The sequence below is a fragment of the Cryptotermes secundus genome, unplaced genomic scaffold, assembly GCF_002891405.2.
Source record: "Cryptotermes secundus unplaced genomic scaffold, Csec_1.0 scaffold746, whole genome shotgun sequence".
In the NCBI taxonomy this organism is placed as follows: domain Eukaryota; kingdom Metazoa; phylum Arthropoda; class Insecta; order Blattodea; family Kalotermitidae; genus Cryptotermes; species Cryptotermes secundus.
The window spans coordinates 1-21,511 of NW_019739224.1; the positions used below are offsets into that span (position 1 = coordinate 1).

Consider the following 21,511-nt stretch of genomic DNA (forward strand, 5'->3'; position numbering starts at 1 on the left):
TCACCGCCATCTGTGAGCCGATTGTCTAGCAAATGTGGCAGCCTCGACGCCTCAAAACAACCTGTTACGTGGACAGCTTTACGTTTTATAACGTACCATCGTACTAAAATCAAAATATTTTCCTGGCTAGTTCTTTTTCGAACGTTTTCAAATTTTCCATGAGAGTAAGAAAGGAAGCTTTACATCCATACAAGACAACTAACCAAATATGGGCACCATCACACACACAGAGTGTGGTAAAACGCTGACGTGTGACTTTTGTAATGGAATCTAAGATTATTCCTACATTTATTTGAGGAAGGTAAGTAAAATCCTTCTCGAGGACTACAGCCTTATCGTGGAGAGGAGGTTTGCGCGCCCCAGTGACCCGGAGAGCCATGCTGGCGGTACCATATGCTCCTGGTAGGGCCACCGATGCCAGACAGGTCAAAGGATAGGGACCAGATAAAGTACAATTCATGGTGCTCCAGGTTGGGGGTTGGGTGTGGGGCTGACGACCCCACCCGGGAAAAATTTACTGTTATGGAACCATAGCGGAGACCAAGACCTGCAGAGGGTTATAGTTCGAGTGAATTCGAAGGCGAATAAGTAAAAATACGAAATTACAGTCCGTGCAAACTCAAATTTAACCTTCAGACTCGAAGTCACTGATGTAAGGAACGAAAAATCTGCGCAGGACTTGCGGCTGTGCAAACAGAAACATCGATACACTTGAACAACGTGCAACTTGCATGCCCGGTACTTTTATTCAGATGTTGAAGACTCCAAGTGACCTACTAAGTTCTCATATTAGATCAATCATAGGGGCAAGCCAAAGTGTTTGTTACAAACTTGTCATAAACGATGCAACTATAGCAGAAGCAGGTTAGATCTACTTTTCCCCTTTGAAAAAAAAAAAGCAAGAAAGGAAAACAGACGTGTCTCAAGAATTGGCAATAGCCACAAAGTGAATTAAAAGTTTACGACAGTTTTTATATTCTTTGAACAGGCAAAACCAAAGGAGCAACGCATGAAGCCATGGAGCCCTCACCGCTCCGACATTCCAGGGCAGCGCTTGCGTCTGTTCTGGTTCCTTCTTCCTTTCATCTTATGAGACCGCACTAAAGGAAATGAGTTTTCTGAATGAGCTTTCTTGTTTATTTTTATACACTGCAGCAGCACAAGGAGACGAGCCCCGACCAAAATGAAGCCTCCTTCTCGACTAGATGCATCTAACCTACTGCCAAGTCCACAAACATGATACCTCCGTTTCCCGTATCTGACTTTTTAACTGTCAGTTTAGTTACAGTTACAGTTCGAAGTGGCAATTCTATTTAGGTCTGAGTAACAATATTTCGAAATTTGTTTTCTAACGAAAGAAATATGATGGATCACAGGTTCGAATCACATTCAGGGCGTGTGTGATGTCACCCAAAACTTGAACGAGACCCATGAAAGAATGGAGAGGTGCTAACTAAGTAACTCACTAATTCGCTTGGGGAGGGGGGGAGTCCAACTGGGTCCACTCGGCACGGCGACCACTGATTGGCCTATTGTAGCCTGCCCCGGGTGATTATGATGGAGATTTTGGTGGAATGAAGATTAGCAGGGGAAACCGAAGTACTCGGAGAAAACCCGCACCAGCGCCACATTGTCCACCACAAATCCCACTTGACCAGAGCCCGGATCGAACCCTGGCCGCCGCGGTGGGAAGCCAGCGACGAACCGCTTAAGCTATGGCACGGCCCTTATCTAATTCACTAACTAATTTATGAAGTCCATGGAGCTGAGTCATTGAGAAATCGTCAGTTGCTCAGCTACTCTAGAATGTTCCAATATTTTATGGAACTCAAAGGTTTATTGTCGTGTTCACAAGAGCCTGCCACTGATTCCCACGCTGGGCCAGATTAATCCAGTCCATGTCACCCCACCCCATGTCTCTGAGACCCATTTCATTATCATCCCACGTACTTCTAGGTCTTCCTAGTGGTCTCTTTCCTTCTGGATTTCCCATGAAAACACTATATAAATTTATCTTCTCCCCATTCATGCTACATATTCTGCCAATCTCATCTTCCTTGGCTTCATCGTTCTAATTGTATTGGCGAAAAAGTACAGTTATAACGCTCCTCGTTTAGTAATTACTTCCAGAATCCTATTATTTCATCCTTCTTCGGTCCTAATATTTTCCTCAGCACCCTCTTCTCAAATGTCCTCGGTCTTTGTTCTTTCCTTAGAGTCAGAGACCAAGTTTCACAGCTATACAAAACTACGGGCAAAATTATAGTTTCGTACATATTAATTTCTAATTTTTGGACAGCAGACAAGAAGGCAGAAGGTTCTTAACTGAATGAAAGCAAAAACATTTCCCGAATTTAATCTGCCCTTAATTTCATCCTGAATCAAAATTTTGATGCTGCTAAAGAGTTTTCAAATAACAGGCACAGTAGTGAGCGAATGGGTGAGCAGTACACGCGACGTAACGGATAGAGATTCAACACATCTACTTCGAATTCAGCAGGAAGTGGTTTCTGATCTCTCACCGGAGGCCGACCATCCTGACCGAGAATTTTCATGGTTTTCTCCATTCTCTCCATGCTAATTCCTCGATAATATCTTGTAAAACCATGACTCATTTCTTCCATATCCAGTTTCATTTATTCCTCACGCAACCGCCCCACTATCTGAGGCACGTGACATATGAAGATGAAGAAAATGCTTCATTGAGAAACCCCAGAACAAATTAATCTATTGAGATATCATCGGTTCTGGAAAAATACCAGGGGGTATCAGAAAATCCCACATTTGGGAAATAATTACAATTTATAGCTATATTAATGAGGAAGTTAATGAGCGTATTATAGTGGTGTAATTCTCGCAACAATTCAGGTCACTGTCTTCTATCCCAAAACCTAAATATTAAAAATATTAAGAACTGTAATTTTACTTATTCCTTTATACCGGTAGGTGTCATATTGTTACACAGGAAGGCAAGAACATAGATTAGAGGTACCCGAGAACAGGTAAGGAAAATATTAGAAATGTGGAAATATTTACAATGAGGAGCTTCATAATTTGACCTTTCACAAAATATTAGTAGTTGGACTGAAGAGGGGTATGACAGGCGGGACATGTAGCATGCACAGACAATAAGAAACACGAAACCTCAAGGGAAGAGACCGCTTGTGATACTTAGGTATAGATGATGAAGTTGTTCCTGTGCTTAATTAAGACCCACAACATAAAGATGTATGGCGCTCAGTCCACCTTACCCTTTGGGAAAATGCTGCCGATATCTATTGGATACGAGGCTGAACGGTTTCCATAACTGGTCTGGACAATCCAGGGAGCGGATCGTCCAGCCTGCAGCCTGTTCAATATACCGAGGTAGCTATCCTGGCTGATCAGGAATAGATGGGAAGATAATATTAAAATAGATTCTTTTAAAATTCCGTGTGAGTGTAATTGATTCAGCTGGCTCAACATATTGTCCAGTGGAGGCGAGGGGAGTTGTGAATGCTACAATAGATCTCCTGCTTCAGTACAATCGAGGAAATGTCTTGACAAACTAAGAGTCCATCAGCTTCAAAAGAAGGTCCTTACGCAGTGGATTCATTCCACATACATGGATACACACAGATGAAAAATACGTAAGTGATCACTGACCTGAGAGCAATATATTGAGTCATTAATCAATACACTTAATAAGCGGGTTTTTATATACTTCTCTCTCTTAACAAACGAGGCCTTGGGACCGGTCCTTAACGGCCCATTTACAGACACGCAAGGTGTGCGGCTGTGTTGTGGTTACAGGATGCAGATCTTCCCGGCAACCGCCATACCTTGTGATCAAGCAATACACCGCCCTTACAAAACCACTTATTCTCCATTTGTTTTAAAAATATATCTACAAAGGAATAAAGCAAAGCATCAGTTACCGCTCTTGTTACCTCGTTCCTAGTGCTACTTGCTATAATAACAGGTCAAAAACTTTATACCTCAATCACTGAAGGACAGGGGGCAGGGGAGGGGCGAGTCATTATAGCCCACTTATGTTACTGTTACTTTTTTTTTATATCTCAGTAAGGTTGGTGGAACTGTTTCAGTTGCAATGTCAAATATGTGAACTGTCCGTCACACAGGAGAACAGCTCTGCCCTTGGTTCTGTATAAAGATGGGAAGTGTTACTTATAATGAACTCGACCGAATGAACTAACTTTTTAAATAGATTAGAAACCATCCTAAATGTACTGCATGGTNTAAGGCATTAAGTTAAAAAGGGTAAAGTATAGCTATCCCTGTAACAGGCCGTGGAGGACCATAGGGTTGTGAGACGTTGAGGCTCCCACATTTTCTAGACAATTGGTTCACATGTGGCGGTAAGGTTGTCAGCCTTACGCGCCGGCCGCCCTTTACCCCCCAGGAAGATTCCTGGTACTCATTTCTGTTAGAGGCTGAGTCGGCTGGAAGGATTAGGACATTGGTAAAAATCCACCTCGTCGGGACTCGATCCCGCGACCTTCCGGCTTGTAGCATAGTGCCTCAATCAACTACGCTATCACGTGCCCTGAACTAAGGCACGAAGCATTACATTATACTATTATTTAATAGAGTTTTGTCGAGGTTTTCTTTTATGTTTCCTGTTAGCCAACCAGCAGCCAGTGACTTACGTGTGACTGGGTCGCAGTTCTCTTGACTAAGGAATACCCGCTACTTTCACTTGTGTACCAACAAAGAAACACGTCTTCCGCTGCTGCATAGCAGGTTATAATTATCCGTGTGTGTGTGTGTCGAGCAATGTACGTCTCCCTGTATATTTTATAAAAGTACATGAAGGACAGAGCTTCATTTCCCAATCGGTATCCTCACATTAGGTTTAGAACTTCAATGTACGGTGCGGAAATTCTGAGCATTACTGTACTGGGGCAGCAATTTCGATCCTTACTGTAAGGATGCAAGCGCCGGGATAGCGATTGGCTACGGGCTCGACGACAGAGGGGTTGGAGTTCGATTCCCAATAGGGTGAACAATTTTCTCTTCTCCACGTCGTCCAAACGGGCTCTGAGGTCTACCGAGCCTCCTATCCAGTGGATACCCAGGGGTAAAGCGGCCGGGGCGTGTAGCTGACCACTCACCTCCAATTAGTGCCGAGGTCAAGAAAATATAGATCTATATATCCACTCCCCCATACGCCTTCATGGCGCAGTGCTCAATTAATTAAGCACAGGGACAACCTTACCTTTACCGTAAGGATGCACTAGGCTACCGTAATTATACAATCTAGATGTAAGGTTAAAATGAGGAATATATAAACTGAGAAAAAGAGATTAATTAAAACAAATTGGTAGCAACATGTGGAAGGAATGGGACACCATAACTGGTCGAAACGCATCCTGGATTATAAACCAATAGGGATAAGGGACGTAGAAAGTTGTAGGAGATAGAAAAACAATTAAGAAGGAACAGACATAAAGGCCTTTTCCTTGATGCCGACGATGACCGTATGAACAATATATTTAAAGCTTCCCTGTGCTGGAACAGTAAATTTCGAGCCTTGCTGTACACGGCAGACATTATACAACACGTTTACTTTCGTACAGAAACTAATCATTATTGTCTGCTCGGTATTTTCTATCTGTGGGTGGATATGTTATTATTTGATTTTTATTTATCATTGCACATATATACATATATATGTATTAGGCTACATAATAACGGATATTTGTTTCTCATGAGCAGGTGAAACCTCACCGTGCAGGCAGCGCTTTCTTTACTTCAACACACAATACTATATTTTTCTCATGCACTTAGGGAATGTATGTGGTTAGGAGGATACTAATGTGGATAACTGCATCCTCATTCACACAACGCGGTTGGAGGTCTTCATTACAAACAAAGGTATCGGAGCAAAAAAGAGAATTTCCAAATTATCCGACCAAATGTAGTTCTTTTAATATCTTCATCCACAAACTGTCTATGGAACTTATTGCACAAATTTAAAAGTGGGGTGAAGAAATATTGGGTTTCGGGTCGTCACGGTGGTTCTCTGGGTTCCAGCTCCTTGTAGTTCGGAGACACAGCGCCTCCATCTTCATGGTTGATGAGAAAACTAACCAATCCTCAACTTCTCACCTGATTCTGCTAGTTTCTTTTAGTGTTACTCTTCAACCCTGAAGAACAGAGGCGATATCTCCCTCCGAAATTCTGGGCTGTGTCCGAACTGTACGACATTACAAACTCAGATGTTATATTAAATGGATCTGAAAGAAATAAGGTTTGGGGTTTGGTTAAGATTCATCTGGCTCAGTACAGGACGAATGGGGCTCTTGTGAACACGGCAATAAATCTTTTGGTTCCGTAAAAAATAATTTCTTTTCTAGCTGCGTGACTACTAATGGAGTTCTTCACTATTGAAGGTACAAGCCGTACGTCTGTTAATGTGTTTAAACACTGCACTACGAAAACTGGTTGGGGGAAACAGTGGTATAGCTCTAAGCTTTATTAACATCGGCATTAGATGGAGGACAACAGGTCAATTTCATCATCGTGATCATAATCACTACCTTCGTCTTCTTCTTCCTTCTCTATTGCACGAAGTGAGACTTACAGGTAATATTGTACCGTGTATACCCGTTGCTAGGCAATGGCTTGGTAAAAGCATTCCTACAACACAAGTGCATGCAATAGGGAGCCCACTGCTAGGAAATTGGCCGGTAAACACCTTTCCGCTTATGCGCGTGACAACAATATGGAATCCACTGCTAAGCAACGGCGAGGTCAATACAGGCTGTGTTTTCCGTTGGGTTCGTGCAAAGTGGTTATGAGAGAAGTGAATTCCGAAGCTGGCAGTAGTTGAGAGTACAAGGATGAGGATGGAGCGTGTACTAGTGATTTATGAAGTGGGTAGATTAACGATAGCGCTATAATTGATTGTGATTAAGAGAGACTGTAAAAGAATGTGTTAATAAATCCAGTCATCAGATCCATAATCCGTTATTATTCGTCACGGGACCCTGAACACGTGACAATATGCAAAATACGTCCCCCCCCCAAATGTCAGTGAGAAGGTACTGTACGTGGTAATTTCAACTGAATATGCTCCTTCACAAGCCCACTGCTCACGTGAGAATTGGTACTGTCTGCATTTCAGCGGCGCTGTCTTACAGACTGAAGCACTATGCAGAACTCTACATAAAATCCGGGAAATGCTCATAGAACAATACATAATTTGACTTACGTCATTTCCATGCAATGAGTTTAACGAAACAGAATTTGAAATTACGACATACAGACATGACAGTTACCCTTAGGGCGGCCGAACACCAACTGCGTCAAGACAAGCATTCAAGACATGGGACAAAAGATGCAGTTTTGCTTCATTCGTGATTCGTCAGCATGAAGCTGACGTCAGCATCGTGACTCAGACCGGTGTGCGACGGTTTTCATAATCTCATTTGTTTCAATTGTGCTCCTTGCTTTGAGTCATGACGCAGACATCGTGTCTTGAATGTTACTACGGGCGTTCCGTATATAATGCCTCTTATTTTTTTAAGAAAACTACAACAGATACAGAAATCATACTAACGCAGTTATATAGAGCAAGATTTCAGCTACTTACAGCTATTTTTCCACATAATCACCACCATTCGCTATGCACTTTTGCCAGCGATGAACAAGAGCCTGTATGCCGCGCCCGTAAAAGTCTGCGCCAGCAGAGGCTAGCCACTTTCCTACAGCTGCAATGACAGCATCGTTGTCTGGAAAATGTTGCCCACGTAGTCCGTCTTTCATAGGCCCAAAGAGATGGAAGTCTGAAGGTGCTAAATCAGGGCTATAAGGTGGATGTGGTAGGACAGTCCAGCCAAACTTTGCAATGTGCGCGGTGGTCGCCAAACTGGTATGGGGTCTAGCGTTATCGAGTTGTAAGCGAAAGGTTGTCTGCTTCTCTGGCCTGACTCGGGAAATACGGGCTTTCAGCTTAGTCAGCGTCGTCTTGTAGCGTTTAGAATTGACTGTCCCTGGTCGTTATCTGCTGATCTGTTCGTATGAGGCGCTGTTCATTGTGAGGAGTGGCAGCTGAGCAGGGACGCCCAGAGCGTGGCTTGTCGTGCACTTCACTTTCGCCACTGTTGAAACGCACTACCCACCGCCTCCACTGTATCGTCTCCGTACACCTTTAGCAAGTGTCGATGGATGTCAATGGGTACAATTTGTTCGGCAGTGAGAAATTCAATAACACATCTGTGTTTGATACGCACTTCTATGCCAGACGTCATTTTGGTAGACTGCTCTGCTGTCGCTATCTGTCGCATGACAACCAAACTAACAGTACATTGGCGGGAAGGTTCAACCTTTACTACAACACCAACATCCAGCTCAGATGTTACATATTAACACAAAAAAATTGGAGGCATTATTTACGGAACGCACCACGTACATGTCTTGACGCATGCCGGTGTGTGGCCTACCTTACATCACTGAACATAAGTCTAGAAGAGTTATTAGCTTGTAGGTCACTTCTAACACTGTCGAAGAAATAGCGAAAAGATTTCAAAAGACGCGAGCGACATAATTCGCCAAAATGCACTGAAGTGTATGTATATTATATGTGTTCTATACTACGGCGACTCTCAACTGGAGCTTCTAAAGATACGAAAACAGTTTCGAGAAATGCGCTAATAGCAGCGAGATCTTACTTTTACAGGATAAAACCTAAAGGCATCATTGAAGAAACTGTTGTATGCACCGTTTTGTATTATGTAGCTTCAAGGGTTACTGAAATTCTATACTTTGAACGTAATATCCCTGACATCCGGGAACACTTTGTAACCGGGACACGTGCATCCTCCATATCATACGATGCGATAAAAATGTGAGGGCTCCTTGAAACGAAACACGGCGTAATGGAGTGCTATCACTTCCGGATTATCTTTCCTTGCTGAATGCGGGTCAAGTTCATTCATACGTTCGCACTGAATGGGGCAGGTGCAGACGCAGCATGCACGACACGACACATTTGGGCACGATGCAAATAAAACTGACCTTTCTTCGAATGCTCATTATGAATGACAGCCATTTACTTAGATACTTGTTACCACTGTACTAACATAATTTTATTTTCTATTCTTCCCTAAGGTCTTTATTACATCCATGATAGTTCATTCAGTGTCCTACGACAGTTCTGAGGGAAACTTTCCTGCTGTCTCCATTCTTATCACTGTTTCTTCCTTTAACAACTCGTATTAGGCTCCAAAGACCGCCTCTGTGGTCTAGTGGTCAGAGTTCCTGGCTACAGATCCAGAGGTCAGGGTTCGATTCCCGGCGCTACAAGATTTTCTGAGAAGTAGTGGGTCTGGAACGGGGTCCACTCAGCCTCGTGAGGATAACTGAGGAGATATTTCTAAGAAATAGCGGCTCCGGTCTAGAAAACCGAGATCAACGGCCGTGGGGATTCGTTGCGCTGACCATGTAACACCCTCTATCCGCTAAAGTTGACACTAACTTCGCAGACAAGCGGCGGTCGCTCGGTCGGTATAGTTCGCTCGCGGACTCAAGCCACGGAGTTTGTTTTGTTTCATTAGGCTCCAAATAAAACAATAAGAATATATAGACCTACAGAATAAATTTGATTTCGGATTTGTCTAGTAGTGTGAGTTTTAAAGTTTCTCAGATTGTTGGACTGCCATTTAATTTTATATTTTCTCTCAGCTCGGTATGTATATCGAGGGGCTACTTCTTATACGGCCAAGGAATCGGGGTTCGACATCAAGTTCTCTCCTCTAGAGGCCCCACTAGCTATACTGCCCACCCAGCCAATCCAATTTGTACAGACGCATAATTCCACGGGCGTGGAGGGACAGGAGCATGAAGCTGCGTTCGCCTTCATCTAGTACCGAGGGTAAGAATTCGTGCACCTATGCGCAAGTCTCGATGGTGTCATGGCTAATTAATTAAGCACGTGGAGAACTTTATCTCCACCTCAGAGCCTCCCCCCCCCCTTCCTCTTTCTCCCAATTTGGAGTATAGAGCTGATTTCTCAGTTTCATGATCATTCTACAGACGGTAGGACTCCTTGAACGGGAGATCAGCCCGTCGCAAGGCCTCTACCTAAACACAGAACAACACAAAAACAGAATAAGCGCATACACATATCAAACATCCATGCCCTGAGTGGGATTCGAACCCACGATCCGGGCTTCCGAGCGAGCTAAGGCAGCACATGCTTTAGACCGCTCGGCTACCGTGACCTATATTACGGTCTAAATATTCTGAGTGTGTCACGACATGCTGATATTGCTGTCGAGTGTCTTCCAGTTTGTTTCTGTCCTCTTCAGTCTTGGTGGCCTGCTACATAAAGACGAGCTCATTGCTGATTGTAAGGAAGTTCGTCTACAGGTTAATACACAAAGAAACGTGGTATATGCTAATGAATTGTCACCAGAAAGCAGGACAAAATCATAATCTAAAGAGAACTAACAGATCCTTTGAAAACGTAGCAAAAGAGAACGAAAATAAGAAATCAAAATTTGTGACGAAATTAAGAACAGACTGAATTCGGGTAATGCTTGCTACCATTCAGTTTCGTCTTCCCATTTACTGTATAAAAACGTAAAAATTATACTTTTGACCGTGGTTTTGTATTTGTGCGAAATTGGTCTCTAACGTTAAGGTAAGAACATAAACTGAGAGCGTTTGAGAACACGATGATAAGATATTTTGAGCTGAGGGGGATGAAATGAAAGCGGGTTGGGGGCAACTGCATAATGAGGAGCTTCATAAATTGAACTCCTCGTCAAATAAAATTGGACGTATGAAGTCAAGGAGCATGAGATGAGCAGAGCATGTAGCACGAATGAGGAAGAACAAGAATGCATATAGGGTTTTGGTGGGAAAACCAGAAGGAAAGGGACCACTAAGAAGAAACAGATGCATGTGGAAGGATAACATTTAGAAGGGTATTAGATAAATATGAGGGGATGGTATGGGCTCAGGATAGGGACCAGTGGTGGGCTCTTTGTGATCACGGTAATGAACCTTAGGGTTTCATAAAACGAGAAATTCTTGAGTAACTGAGAAACTGATGGCTTCTCGAGACGGACTGGGCTCCATGGACTTAGTGACTGAATTTATCAAGACAAGATTCGGCTACAGAACACTTGAGGGGCGTCACAAGCTGCACTGACCGAGAAGGGACGCGGCTGGACTAGAGTGTATCATGACAAATTTCGGGTACAGAACACGTGAGGGACGTCACAAGCTGCACTGACCGTGAAGGGACGCGGCTGGACTAGAATGTATCATGATAAAATTCGGCTACAGAACACGTGAGGAGAGACACAAGCTGCACTGACCGTGAAGGGACGCGGTTGGACTAGAATGTATCATGATAAAAATTCGGGTACAGAACACGTGAGGAGCGTCACAAGTTGCACTGACCGTGAAGGGACGCGGCTGGACTAGAATGTATCATGACAAAATTTGGATATAGAACACGTGAGGGGTGTCACAAGCTGCACTGACCGTGAAGGGACGCGGCTGGACTAGAATGTATCATGACAAAATTCGGCTACAGAACACGTGAGGGGCGTCACAAGCTGCACTGACCGTGAAGGGACGCGGCTGGACTAGAATGCTGCTGAAGAGAAGAGTACAGGTGCTCCATGTAAGGATTGAGCCTATAAGCGGGGTGAAAGTCGGGGCCCGGGGGATGATGTGGGGGTGGTGGTGGTGGTACAGCCACGCCACCCCCTGCAGCCCCAGCAGGCCCCGCGGCCCCACCTGCCCCTGGGGGCAACACCGCCCCTGCAGCAGCCGCCGCAGCCCGCCGCGACGCCGCCAGGAACTGAAGCTCAGAGAGACTGGACCCCGAGCCACTGCCTGGCAACCTGTAAGTAGACCAAGACATAAATTGCATTAGAACACACGTTGTGCGGAACTGACTGTACTTGGTGAAACAGGTGGCGCAGATTCTAATCTCTTACATTCAACATAGTCCATCTACTCTATGGATAAGGACATGTCATATGTTATGTATGTATCCTTATGGCGAAAAGCCCTACTTAAGTTTATGTCAATTTCATGTTGGGGTCTATGCCATAATTTTCAAATGAGAGTGCAATGATTTGCCGCTAAGTTGGCACTAACTTCGCCGACAAGCGGCGGTCGCTCGGTCGGTATAGTTCGCTTGCGGACTAAAAGCACGGAGTTTGTTTTCTGTTGGCGTAATTATCTGTGTCATTGACTGACGATGACGCACCCTTGTTCCTATAGTAGCTGGAGTCACAACAGAAATGGCAGTAAGAACAGTACTAACATGAACCAACCCAACTTAGCAGTCATTCTTGAGAAGCTGGTAGCTGTTCCACGTCTTTTATGGAATCGATTGGTTTATTGCCGTATTCAAAATAATTCCGAGCCAGTTAAATCCACATTACTCTTCCCTTCAGGTTTTTATATTAAAATTTTGTGTACATTTTCTATGTACCCCAAAGAATGCCTATGTCCCATTTGACATGTCTTCCTTGACTTCTATTAATTCCATAATTTTTTATGAATGAAATTGTTTAGTTGCTTGATATGTGTTCTATATTCAGTCTCTTGTTACTTCCTCTGTATCAGATGTAAAAAATTTTCTCAGTTCTTTGTTCTCAGACACTCTTGTAGGGTAACAGACAAAGAAACAACATTATCTTTCATTACATAAAGCCTTTTTACAATACAGAAACAACTGACTGTTCTCTTATTTTTAACTTTCTCGGTTATACAATAAATAACTCCGTGGCCTGAAGTCCGCAAGCGAACTATACCGACCGAGCGACCGCCGCTTGTCGGCGAAGTTTAGTGCCAGCTTTTGCGGATAGAGGAAGTCGTGTGGTCAGCGCAACGAATCCCCACGGCCGTTAATTTCGGTTTTCTAGACCGGATCCGCTATTTCCTGATCACGAGGCTGAGTGCACCCCGTTCCAAACCCACTACTCCTAAGAAAAAATCCGGTAGGGAATCGAACCCGGACATCTGGATTTGTAGCCAGAAACGCTGACCACTAGACCACAGAGGCGGTCTTATACAATAAATTAGAGTCATAAATTCTGAATATAAGGTCGTCTGCATTAGGCTTTTGTAGCTCCGCAAACACATATTTCATACACAATAGCTCTTCTTGCTGACATTTTTTTTTTTCAAAAAGACTACTTGTAAATCTAGTCGTATTGATCTTCCACCGATCTGCACTTACCAAAGAAGGCACATTTATATTTTCGCGGTATTCCTCAACTAGTGCGGACGAATCATGTGCCATATCATCAATATTCATAATGCATAACAAAAATCTGTGGAATCTTGAACAGGCGAAAGACATCTTAAAACGCATTATGTTAGCTGACAGCCACAGATGGAGCGATCTATGAAATTACGAGTTGAAATACCAACAGAAATATGGTTACCGATATGTGAACATTTGCACCTAAGCCAACAACAAGATATCTTGTGAATGAATCAAGTATGACGCAGCTCCGTTCGTCAGTTGTTACTGAAAGCCAGGAACTCTGGGATGTGAGTAAATATTAGTTCTACGAGTTATATACCGTTTCACTGCTACGATTAGAAGCCCTCTGCGTCGAGTTCGTCTCGTTTGACTATATACTTTACGTTCACACGTACAATTTATTCTCAGTGCTTTCATTATGTCTACAACAGGCCGAGAAAAGGAATTACCTTTACGCTGACGCTATTTTTATTTTTAAGCAGTACGCATAGCATTTCGTAAGGTTTCATGCTTTATCTTGTCTATTTGCCTAATGTGAACATAAGAGCAACATAAATCAGATTTTGGATCATCCGAAAATAATAAACCTTCCTCACTACGTAATGAGACAAGCATCAGGAAGGAGATCATAGAGATTGAGCATCAACTTAAATACCGAGCATGTGGCAATGTGCTGCCTCATCAAGGCTACTGCACAACTTAGGGAGCGGTGACAGATGAGGAAGAGGCAATGGAGGAATGATGACTGGCGGGGAAAATAGAATAGCATCACATATAAATGTTCTACATTGTCATTTCCGCCTACCATCATTCGTGAGCCAAGTCATTTGGGATTGAACCCGGGAGTACGTGGTGAGAAGCCCACTAATAGGCGCCCCGTTATGGCACAACCTTCCCATAACATTACCCTTCTAAATTAATGCAGTTGCGTGGATAGAAGCTGGAAATGCAAGCGAAATATATTTCAGACCTCCCAGCGCATACGTTTAATTTTGAGCGTGTTGTCTTAAACATTATTCATTTAAGTACATGGCACGTATTTCACATAGCACCGAGGCTAGGGGGTTTGGTGTTATTTAGTTCTTTCCATTAGTTCGTCAACTGAGCTCTGTTACACCAACCTCAGTAACCGTGAAAGAGTGAACTTAAAAAAAAAAGTTTTACTTATAGCTATATACTCTGGATTGTGAAGAGTGGACTGCGAGTAATTCAGCAACTTGATATGATTTATTTAGTTATTAAATGTCGGCTTCGCACTGATTTCTTCTTTGGCCTACTCTTCGACTTTGAAGATAGATGCAATATGTTCCTCTGAAACGTCTGTTGGCTTCCACGGGACTACACGTCGTTATATTCCGGAAGACGGAATTCATTCACAGTTCAGATCAAACTTATGTGAAATAAATTGCCGAGTATCACACTCGCCACAACAACCGGACATATTTATCTTCATTTTAGTGATAACTGTAATTTTCGAAATGAATAACAATTTAAGGTGTGAAATTTGAGGTTGTCACGGTGAACATTATGGAGAATACTATCATCTGGGATTTATGCCGTGTAGTCTTGTGTGTATGCCACATGCTCTGTAGTCTTTGTTACGTTCTGCAGTGTCTGTTAGTATTCTAGACTTGCATAACTGAATCGGTCTAAGAAAGACCACAGTGTACTTCAAGTAAGGATACATTTCAGGGTATAAGAATTCCAGTACTTTCGAGTGAGAAAAATCAGAAATATCTAGCCAAAAAACATTAAAAGTCCTCTTCCACGGTAATTCTATTCTTAAATTTGTTACAATTAATTCCTGTTTATTGGCATTCACATCTTATACTGCTACACTATAATCATTGAGGAGTCGGGATAGCCCAGTTGGTATAGCAACTGGCTATGATCTGGACGGTCGAGGGGTTGGAGTTCGAGTCCCAGTAGGGTGAAAAATGTTCTCCTTTCCACGTCGTCCAGACCGGTTCTGAGGCACGCCCAACCTGCTTTCAAATGGATGCCGGAGGATCTTTCTCCTGGGGTAAAGCGACTGGGGCGTTAAGCTGACCACTCACTTGAAACTAGTGCCGAGGTCTCAAGAATACGCGGATCTATACATCTATTGATATGTTGGGATTCTGGACTTTATCCATCGTCCTGGTTTTTAAGATAACAAAAACACGACGTTTCGGAAACTGGATCTGTTTCCGTCCTCAGGTGNTCTACTGCTCCATACGCCTTTATGGCGTAGTGCTTAATTATTTAAGCATAGGGTCAACTTTATAGTATAATCATTATAAGTGTCTTATAATATGTATGTTCTACGTCAATCAAATGCGGCTACATAATCAGTTCCTGCCTCTCGACAAGTAACAGAAAGAAAATGTGATAATCCTTCTTAGGATGCTGTTAGTATCCTCTGTTTGTTCAGCAAAGGATGGCGAAAACAGAATCGGCTGGAAGCATTTGCCAAGTCATTCTCTTAAGATAAGTCTTGATTGATGGAGTTTAACTGGGCTTCAATTAAAATAAGCATCACATTAGATAAATGTGAACACAAAATTAATTCCTGCCGTAAAATTTCGTGTTCATTCCTCGGGCTTCCTGAAAATTCTATTTCAAATTCTGACGACTGATTTTTTTTTGTTTAACGACTTTTTCCCAAATGCCCATGTTAAAAACCTATGAGATGATTAATGAACGAAGAATTGGAAATTGTGAAAGCAAGCAGTTGTAATCTGAGCTAGGAATTCGCCATATCATTTTCAAGGCAGGACAGATAAAACAAGGTATTAAACCTGAGAAGGTGAGGTTAGGTTATTTTGTGCGAATCTTTATTAAAACTTTTCGGAATGGCAAATTACAATTCCATTAGTCAAAATAACTTTTACTTGTGCTGCACTTGAGTTTCTGACAGGAAACCATTTTAAAGAGAAGCGAATTTACAGATTATAACGAAGTCTGACCAACTCATTCGGGCATTTTTTCTTAGCGGGGTGGGACTAGGTCCCTTGTACTGCGGCCACTACCGGCCTATTGTACCAGCTCCAGATGATAGGTGAGGGTGACTGTGGAGCAATTGGTGGAATGAAGATTTGCAGGGGAAACCAAAGTACTAGGAGAAAACCATCCCCAGCGCCACTTTGCCCACCAGAAATTCCAAATGACCAGACAAGGACTCGAACTCGGGCAGCCGCGGTAAGAAGCCAGCAACTAACCTCTTGAGCTATGGCGTGGCCTATTCGCACATTTACTAAGTTGTGAATTTATATTTTGAATATTAAGTTTGAAAGCGACAGTTTATGTCGTGTAATTCAGTATATTGCCCAGGGGTGACGACAAAAGGACAAATAAGCATCACAGACTATCAACTGCTGTTCCGGGTGCAAAAACTGTAAAAGAGTCAATAAATAACGGGCCATGTTACGGCATTATGCCGATGACAGTTTGATGCGGCGCAGTCACATGTGCGTATGTCTGTTGCGTTGCTGGCGGACAGCCCAGACAGTTTCTACGCTCATAGATTTACTACCAACAATTCTATTTTACAACATCCCCTGCCACCAATAAAATATAAATAGGAAAATACAAAAAGAAAACAATATTTGGCTCCTTACGCGGGAAAAGATACACATTTTGGCACAGTAAATTTTACTAAAATAGTACACCGGTACATCAATCTCAGTAATATCTATTAAAAGTAAAAACTTTGGTGCAGAATTCGTTCTTTAACAGTTAACAAAAAAAATTATAGCCCGTTAACGTTTCATCACGCCGGTCACGGTAGCCGAGCGGTCTAAGGCATGCACTGTCTTCGCTCGCTCGGAAGCCGGGATCGTGGGTTCGAATCCCACTCATGCCATGGATGTTTAGTTTGTGTGTGTGCATTCTTCTGTGTTTGTGTACAGGTAGAGGCCTTGAGACGAGCTGATCACTCGCCCAAGGAGTCCTACCGTATGTCTAAGATCTAGAAAAACCGAAGTGAACGGAGAAGTTCATGGAGGTAGGCCTAGGCCCACTGGGGCTGTAGTGCCAAGGAAAAAAAAGGTTTCATCACTGATTTCAATAGGTTCAGCAGTGGTGCTGTGAGAGATGTACAGAGAAAACGCGAAACATAGAGGCCACTTGCGATAATTAGATGTGGAAAAATGCGTGAAATAAAGATGGGCGTTCAAGAAATTTTATGTGAAATTGTGGCCTAGATTCATCCTGGTAACAAACCTTCGAGTTCCTAGAAAGACGGAGAATTTCTTGAACTGCTACGCGACAATTAGCATCTCAAGGACAGCGATGGCCTAGTATTAATTAGTTACACTCATAAATTTAAGTTCAAGATTACCAGGTCCGCACAAGAAGGTGCCACATGACCTGAACTACCACTGCGCTTCTGCAGACACTTGGCAGGGGCTGTCACCTCTGGACTTAATCACTGCCCCATGATGACCTACTCTTAAACTCGGCACTAGACGGAGACAGTCTGCTCCAAGACCCTTCTGTTTTACTGAGGTGAAACAGCCTCCGATAGGCCGGGTAGGCCCCAGAGCCAGTCTGGACATTATTGAGAAGAGTGAATATATCTTGCACCTCCCGGTAATCGAAACCCAACCCCTCGGTCACAGTAACCAGACTGAAATACTTTGGGTAATATCTAACAGACCAAAGAGTGTAGGTGTCCCTCACACCCTCATCTGAGGACGGGAATAGATCCAGTTTCCGAAACGTTGCGTTTTTTAGAATTCCGAACGATGGTGAAAGTCATAAAACCCCGTAATTCCGAGTATTATACACCATCGCCAGGGCCCTTTAGAATGTAAAGCCAACGCATATGGCATGCTGTGCTTATGGGAGTTACCCTGAAGATTGCCGCCTTCCGGGAAGTAATGTCGCGTGTTCTGCTAGACATTCAGGGGCGCTTTGGAAGAACCTGGTGTCGCCGGTCTACAGTCAAGGTGGAGGCAGCAGGTTACTCCAAATGGTATATACAGTCAAGACGGAGACAGCAGGTTCCTCCAAACATATTATACAGTCAAGGCAGATGGTTCCTCCAAATGGTATATACAGTCAATATGGCAGCAGCAGGTTCCTCCAAACATAATATACAGTCAAGACGGAGGCAGCAGGTTCCTCCAAACAAAATATACAGTTAAGACGGAGATAGCAGGTTCCTCCAAACAGTATATACAGTCAAGACGGAGACAGCAGGTTCCTCCAAACATAATATACAGTCAAGACGGAGACAGCAGGTTCCTCTAAACAGTATATACAGTCAAGACGGAGGCAGCAGGTCCCTCTAAACAGTATATACAGTCAAGACGGAGGCAGCAGGTTCCTCCAAACAGAATATACAGTCAATATGAAGGCAGCAGTTTCCTCTCAACATTATATAAATAACACTTGTCTACGACAACCATCCAAGAAGAAAGTAATACTGTATTTAAATCAACGTTCTACTCTCAGAGTTTGACAGGAAGTTTAATATTCCTATAAAAAAATTGCAAATAAAATTACGAATATATTATGCTCTAATTTTGTGTGAACTAAATTAAATTAAATTTATGTAGTGCTTCACGAATTCAAGCGATTCCTGCTCGTAATTTGTCTGAAAACGTAGTAATATGTGAGTACTGCATAATAACTAAGGTTAGATTCGTGTTTAGTATAGATGCCAGTTAATGCCCTCGCCGGAAATAGCCGGGGCTAGTAAGTAGGTGGGAAATACCCCTCTCTCCTCCTATTGCTCTTCGCCAGTTGGAAGTGGAAGTTACTATGGGCCAATTTCTAGAAATAGTTGTCGACTCCTCGCAGCGACAGAGGTGCCGGTAATCCATGGAGGTGCTGGCAGCCGTGAAGACATGAGACAGTCGGTGGCATGCTGGTCCAGAACTTTCTCAGCCACATCAAACTGTCATCACATCCCTCTGTGGATGGATTGAAACCATTAGGTTTCATCTGTTTTCCATATTATTTCATGATCTGCATACATATTGCAAGTTTACTCTTATTCGTATTAGTTTTGTATACATAGTGCCCAAATTCTGTTAGGACTGTGTTCATTAAAAATATAAGACATTAATTATTTTCAAAATTTCACTCTTTTTATTCAAAATAGTCTCCTTCTGAATCAGTACATAGCTGGAATCGACTGAAAAGTTTTCGAAAAAAGTCACTTTTGTGGAATCGCATTTAAAACTGCGGTACATTCCCTTTGGATGTCCTGGATGGTGTCGTGACGGTCTCCTTTCATCGCCAACTTAACTTTTGGGAACAACCAGAAATCTCCTGGAACCAAATCTGGCAAATATGGAGAATTGCCAAGAACTGTGATCCCTTTTCTGGCCATAAAATCGCTCACGATCTTCGATTAGTGGGGTGGGGCATTGTCGTGGAGGAGCGACCAGGAAACGTGCTCTCGATATTCAGGTCGAATTCGAAGAATTCTCGCCCACAAACGATTTAGGACTCCGAGATAATAATCAGAAATCACTGTTTGACCTTCTGGCAGAAATTCCTTGTGAATGATTCCTTTGGAATCAAAGAAAACTGTTAGCAGTGTCTTTACTCGACTCTTTTGCATGCCACTTTCTTTGGTTTCGGCTTATTTCGTCTCAACCACGCTGCAGTCTGCCATTTTATGAGAGGCTCATATTAATAAAAACCATGTCTCGTCACCAGTAATAATCGATTTTGTAAATTTTGTATCACTTTTGGCCGACCGTAACATGTCTTTGCAGTGTTCCCCTCTGGCATGTTTTTCATCGCCTGACAACGCGGGCGCTACAAACCGCAAACAGACCTTCAGTTTAACAAAATCCTCGGTCAAAATTTGATGCACGGTACTTTTTGGTATTCCCAAGAGCTCTTTGATGAGTCTTGCAGAAACACATCTATCTGATGCAAGGATTTCGGTCCGGTCACTTTTTTTCATATTTTATTCAGTGCGACTTGTTCTCGGCTTTGATGCACGTGGAGCGTCTTCAATGTCCTCCCTGCCGTCACGAAATATGGTATACCATCGAAAAATGTTCAAGCGACTCAAACAATCACACCCGTACACACTCTTCATCATTTCGTACGCTTCTCCGGCTTCAACCGCCATTTTCTAACGAGCGTTTAAATGGCTGTTTCGTGATCACATATATTGTTACGAAAAGTAAAAAGTGATTGAGCATATTATTCCATATTTGATAAATATATATATGGATAAAGTCCAAAATCCCAACATATCAGTATATTTCTCTCCGTCGATATACCTGGAAAAAAAGAATCCAAGTAGTCCAGGATTTCATATTTTTCGGTGTTAAACCGTCGTCGAGTATTGTTAGCAGAGTGCAATATGGGTCACGATGGACTGTAAATGTAGCCAGAATGGGGAGGCAAGAAATGAATAAGCAGAATAAATTTGGAGACATTTTTGAGGAAATGGTCACTTAGAAGAGAGAGCAAATAGAAGGGTAACCCTAAGGGTAATACACGACAGAACAGACTCAGAACCGTATCTCGGTAAAAGTTCAGCGGTGTTTCAAAGGAACGTATCGCCTCCATCTTCAGTATTGAATAGTTAGCCAAGAAACTGGCAACCAGTGGAAATCATAACACTGAAGATGGAGGTGATACATTCCTCCGAAACATCAGTGAACTTCTACCGAACCACAAGGTGTCACAACTCAGTATATCGTAATCCTAATTTCCCGTATTCTGTTTATCCTATTCGATAATGCTTCAGTTACTGTTACACCGCTTAACTAAGAAACTGTGTGAGATCCTTGAAAATGGACGTATTTTAGCTCATGAAAAAACTGAATGAAAATTCCTCTGCTGTCCAGTAGGTACCACTCGTTCTTTCTCCGAGAATAGCGCGGTCGGAGAGAGAAGCTAGCTACACACCATTTAGTAACGAGTTCTAGAACGCGTATCACTTTACTCATACGCACCTCAGACGCCATCTTGCCTTGGCGCTTAGGTTGGGAGGCCTGCGAGAGAGAACAAACGCCATTCATATGTCACTTTTAGTAATAGACCAATAACCTAGTATCGAAACAGTTTCCTGTAATACCGACAGAATAAATGTTTGAAGAAGAAAATAAAACGACGCGATATATAAAACAAGCAGCTCCTTGTCACCAAACATCTAAAGAGCTAACCACAGTAACACCCTCTTTAGTCTGAGCGTAAACACTGCCAGGTCGGTACGTGTGTGTATATACCTCGAGACTCAAATATTTGCAAATAGAATGTCAATGTTATCCTTCACACAAGTCAAGATTTGTCCTTTCTGGAGTCAAGAGA

The 21,511-nt window shown here is 42.8% G+C and overlaps 1 protein-coding gene across 1 annotated transcript in view; it reads right to left on the reverse strand.

The window, feature by feature from the left end:
* Positions 1-11,583: 11,583 nt before the first annotated feature.
* Positions 11,584-21,511, reverse strand: part of LOC111871768 (cuticle collagen 13-like) — a gene marked incomplete at its 3' end in the record, with an annotated part of 123,086 nt that continues 113,158 nt past the window's right edge. The window contains exon 2 of the mRNA XM_033754397.1: positions 11,584-11,864. Within this exon, the coding sequence (XP_033610288.1) occupies positions 11,584-11,864 (281 nt within the window). The remainder of the gene's footprint in view (positions 11,865-21,511) is intronic.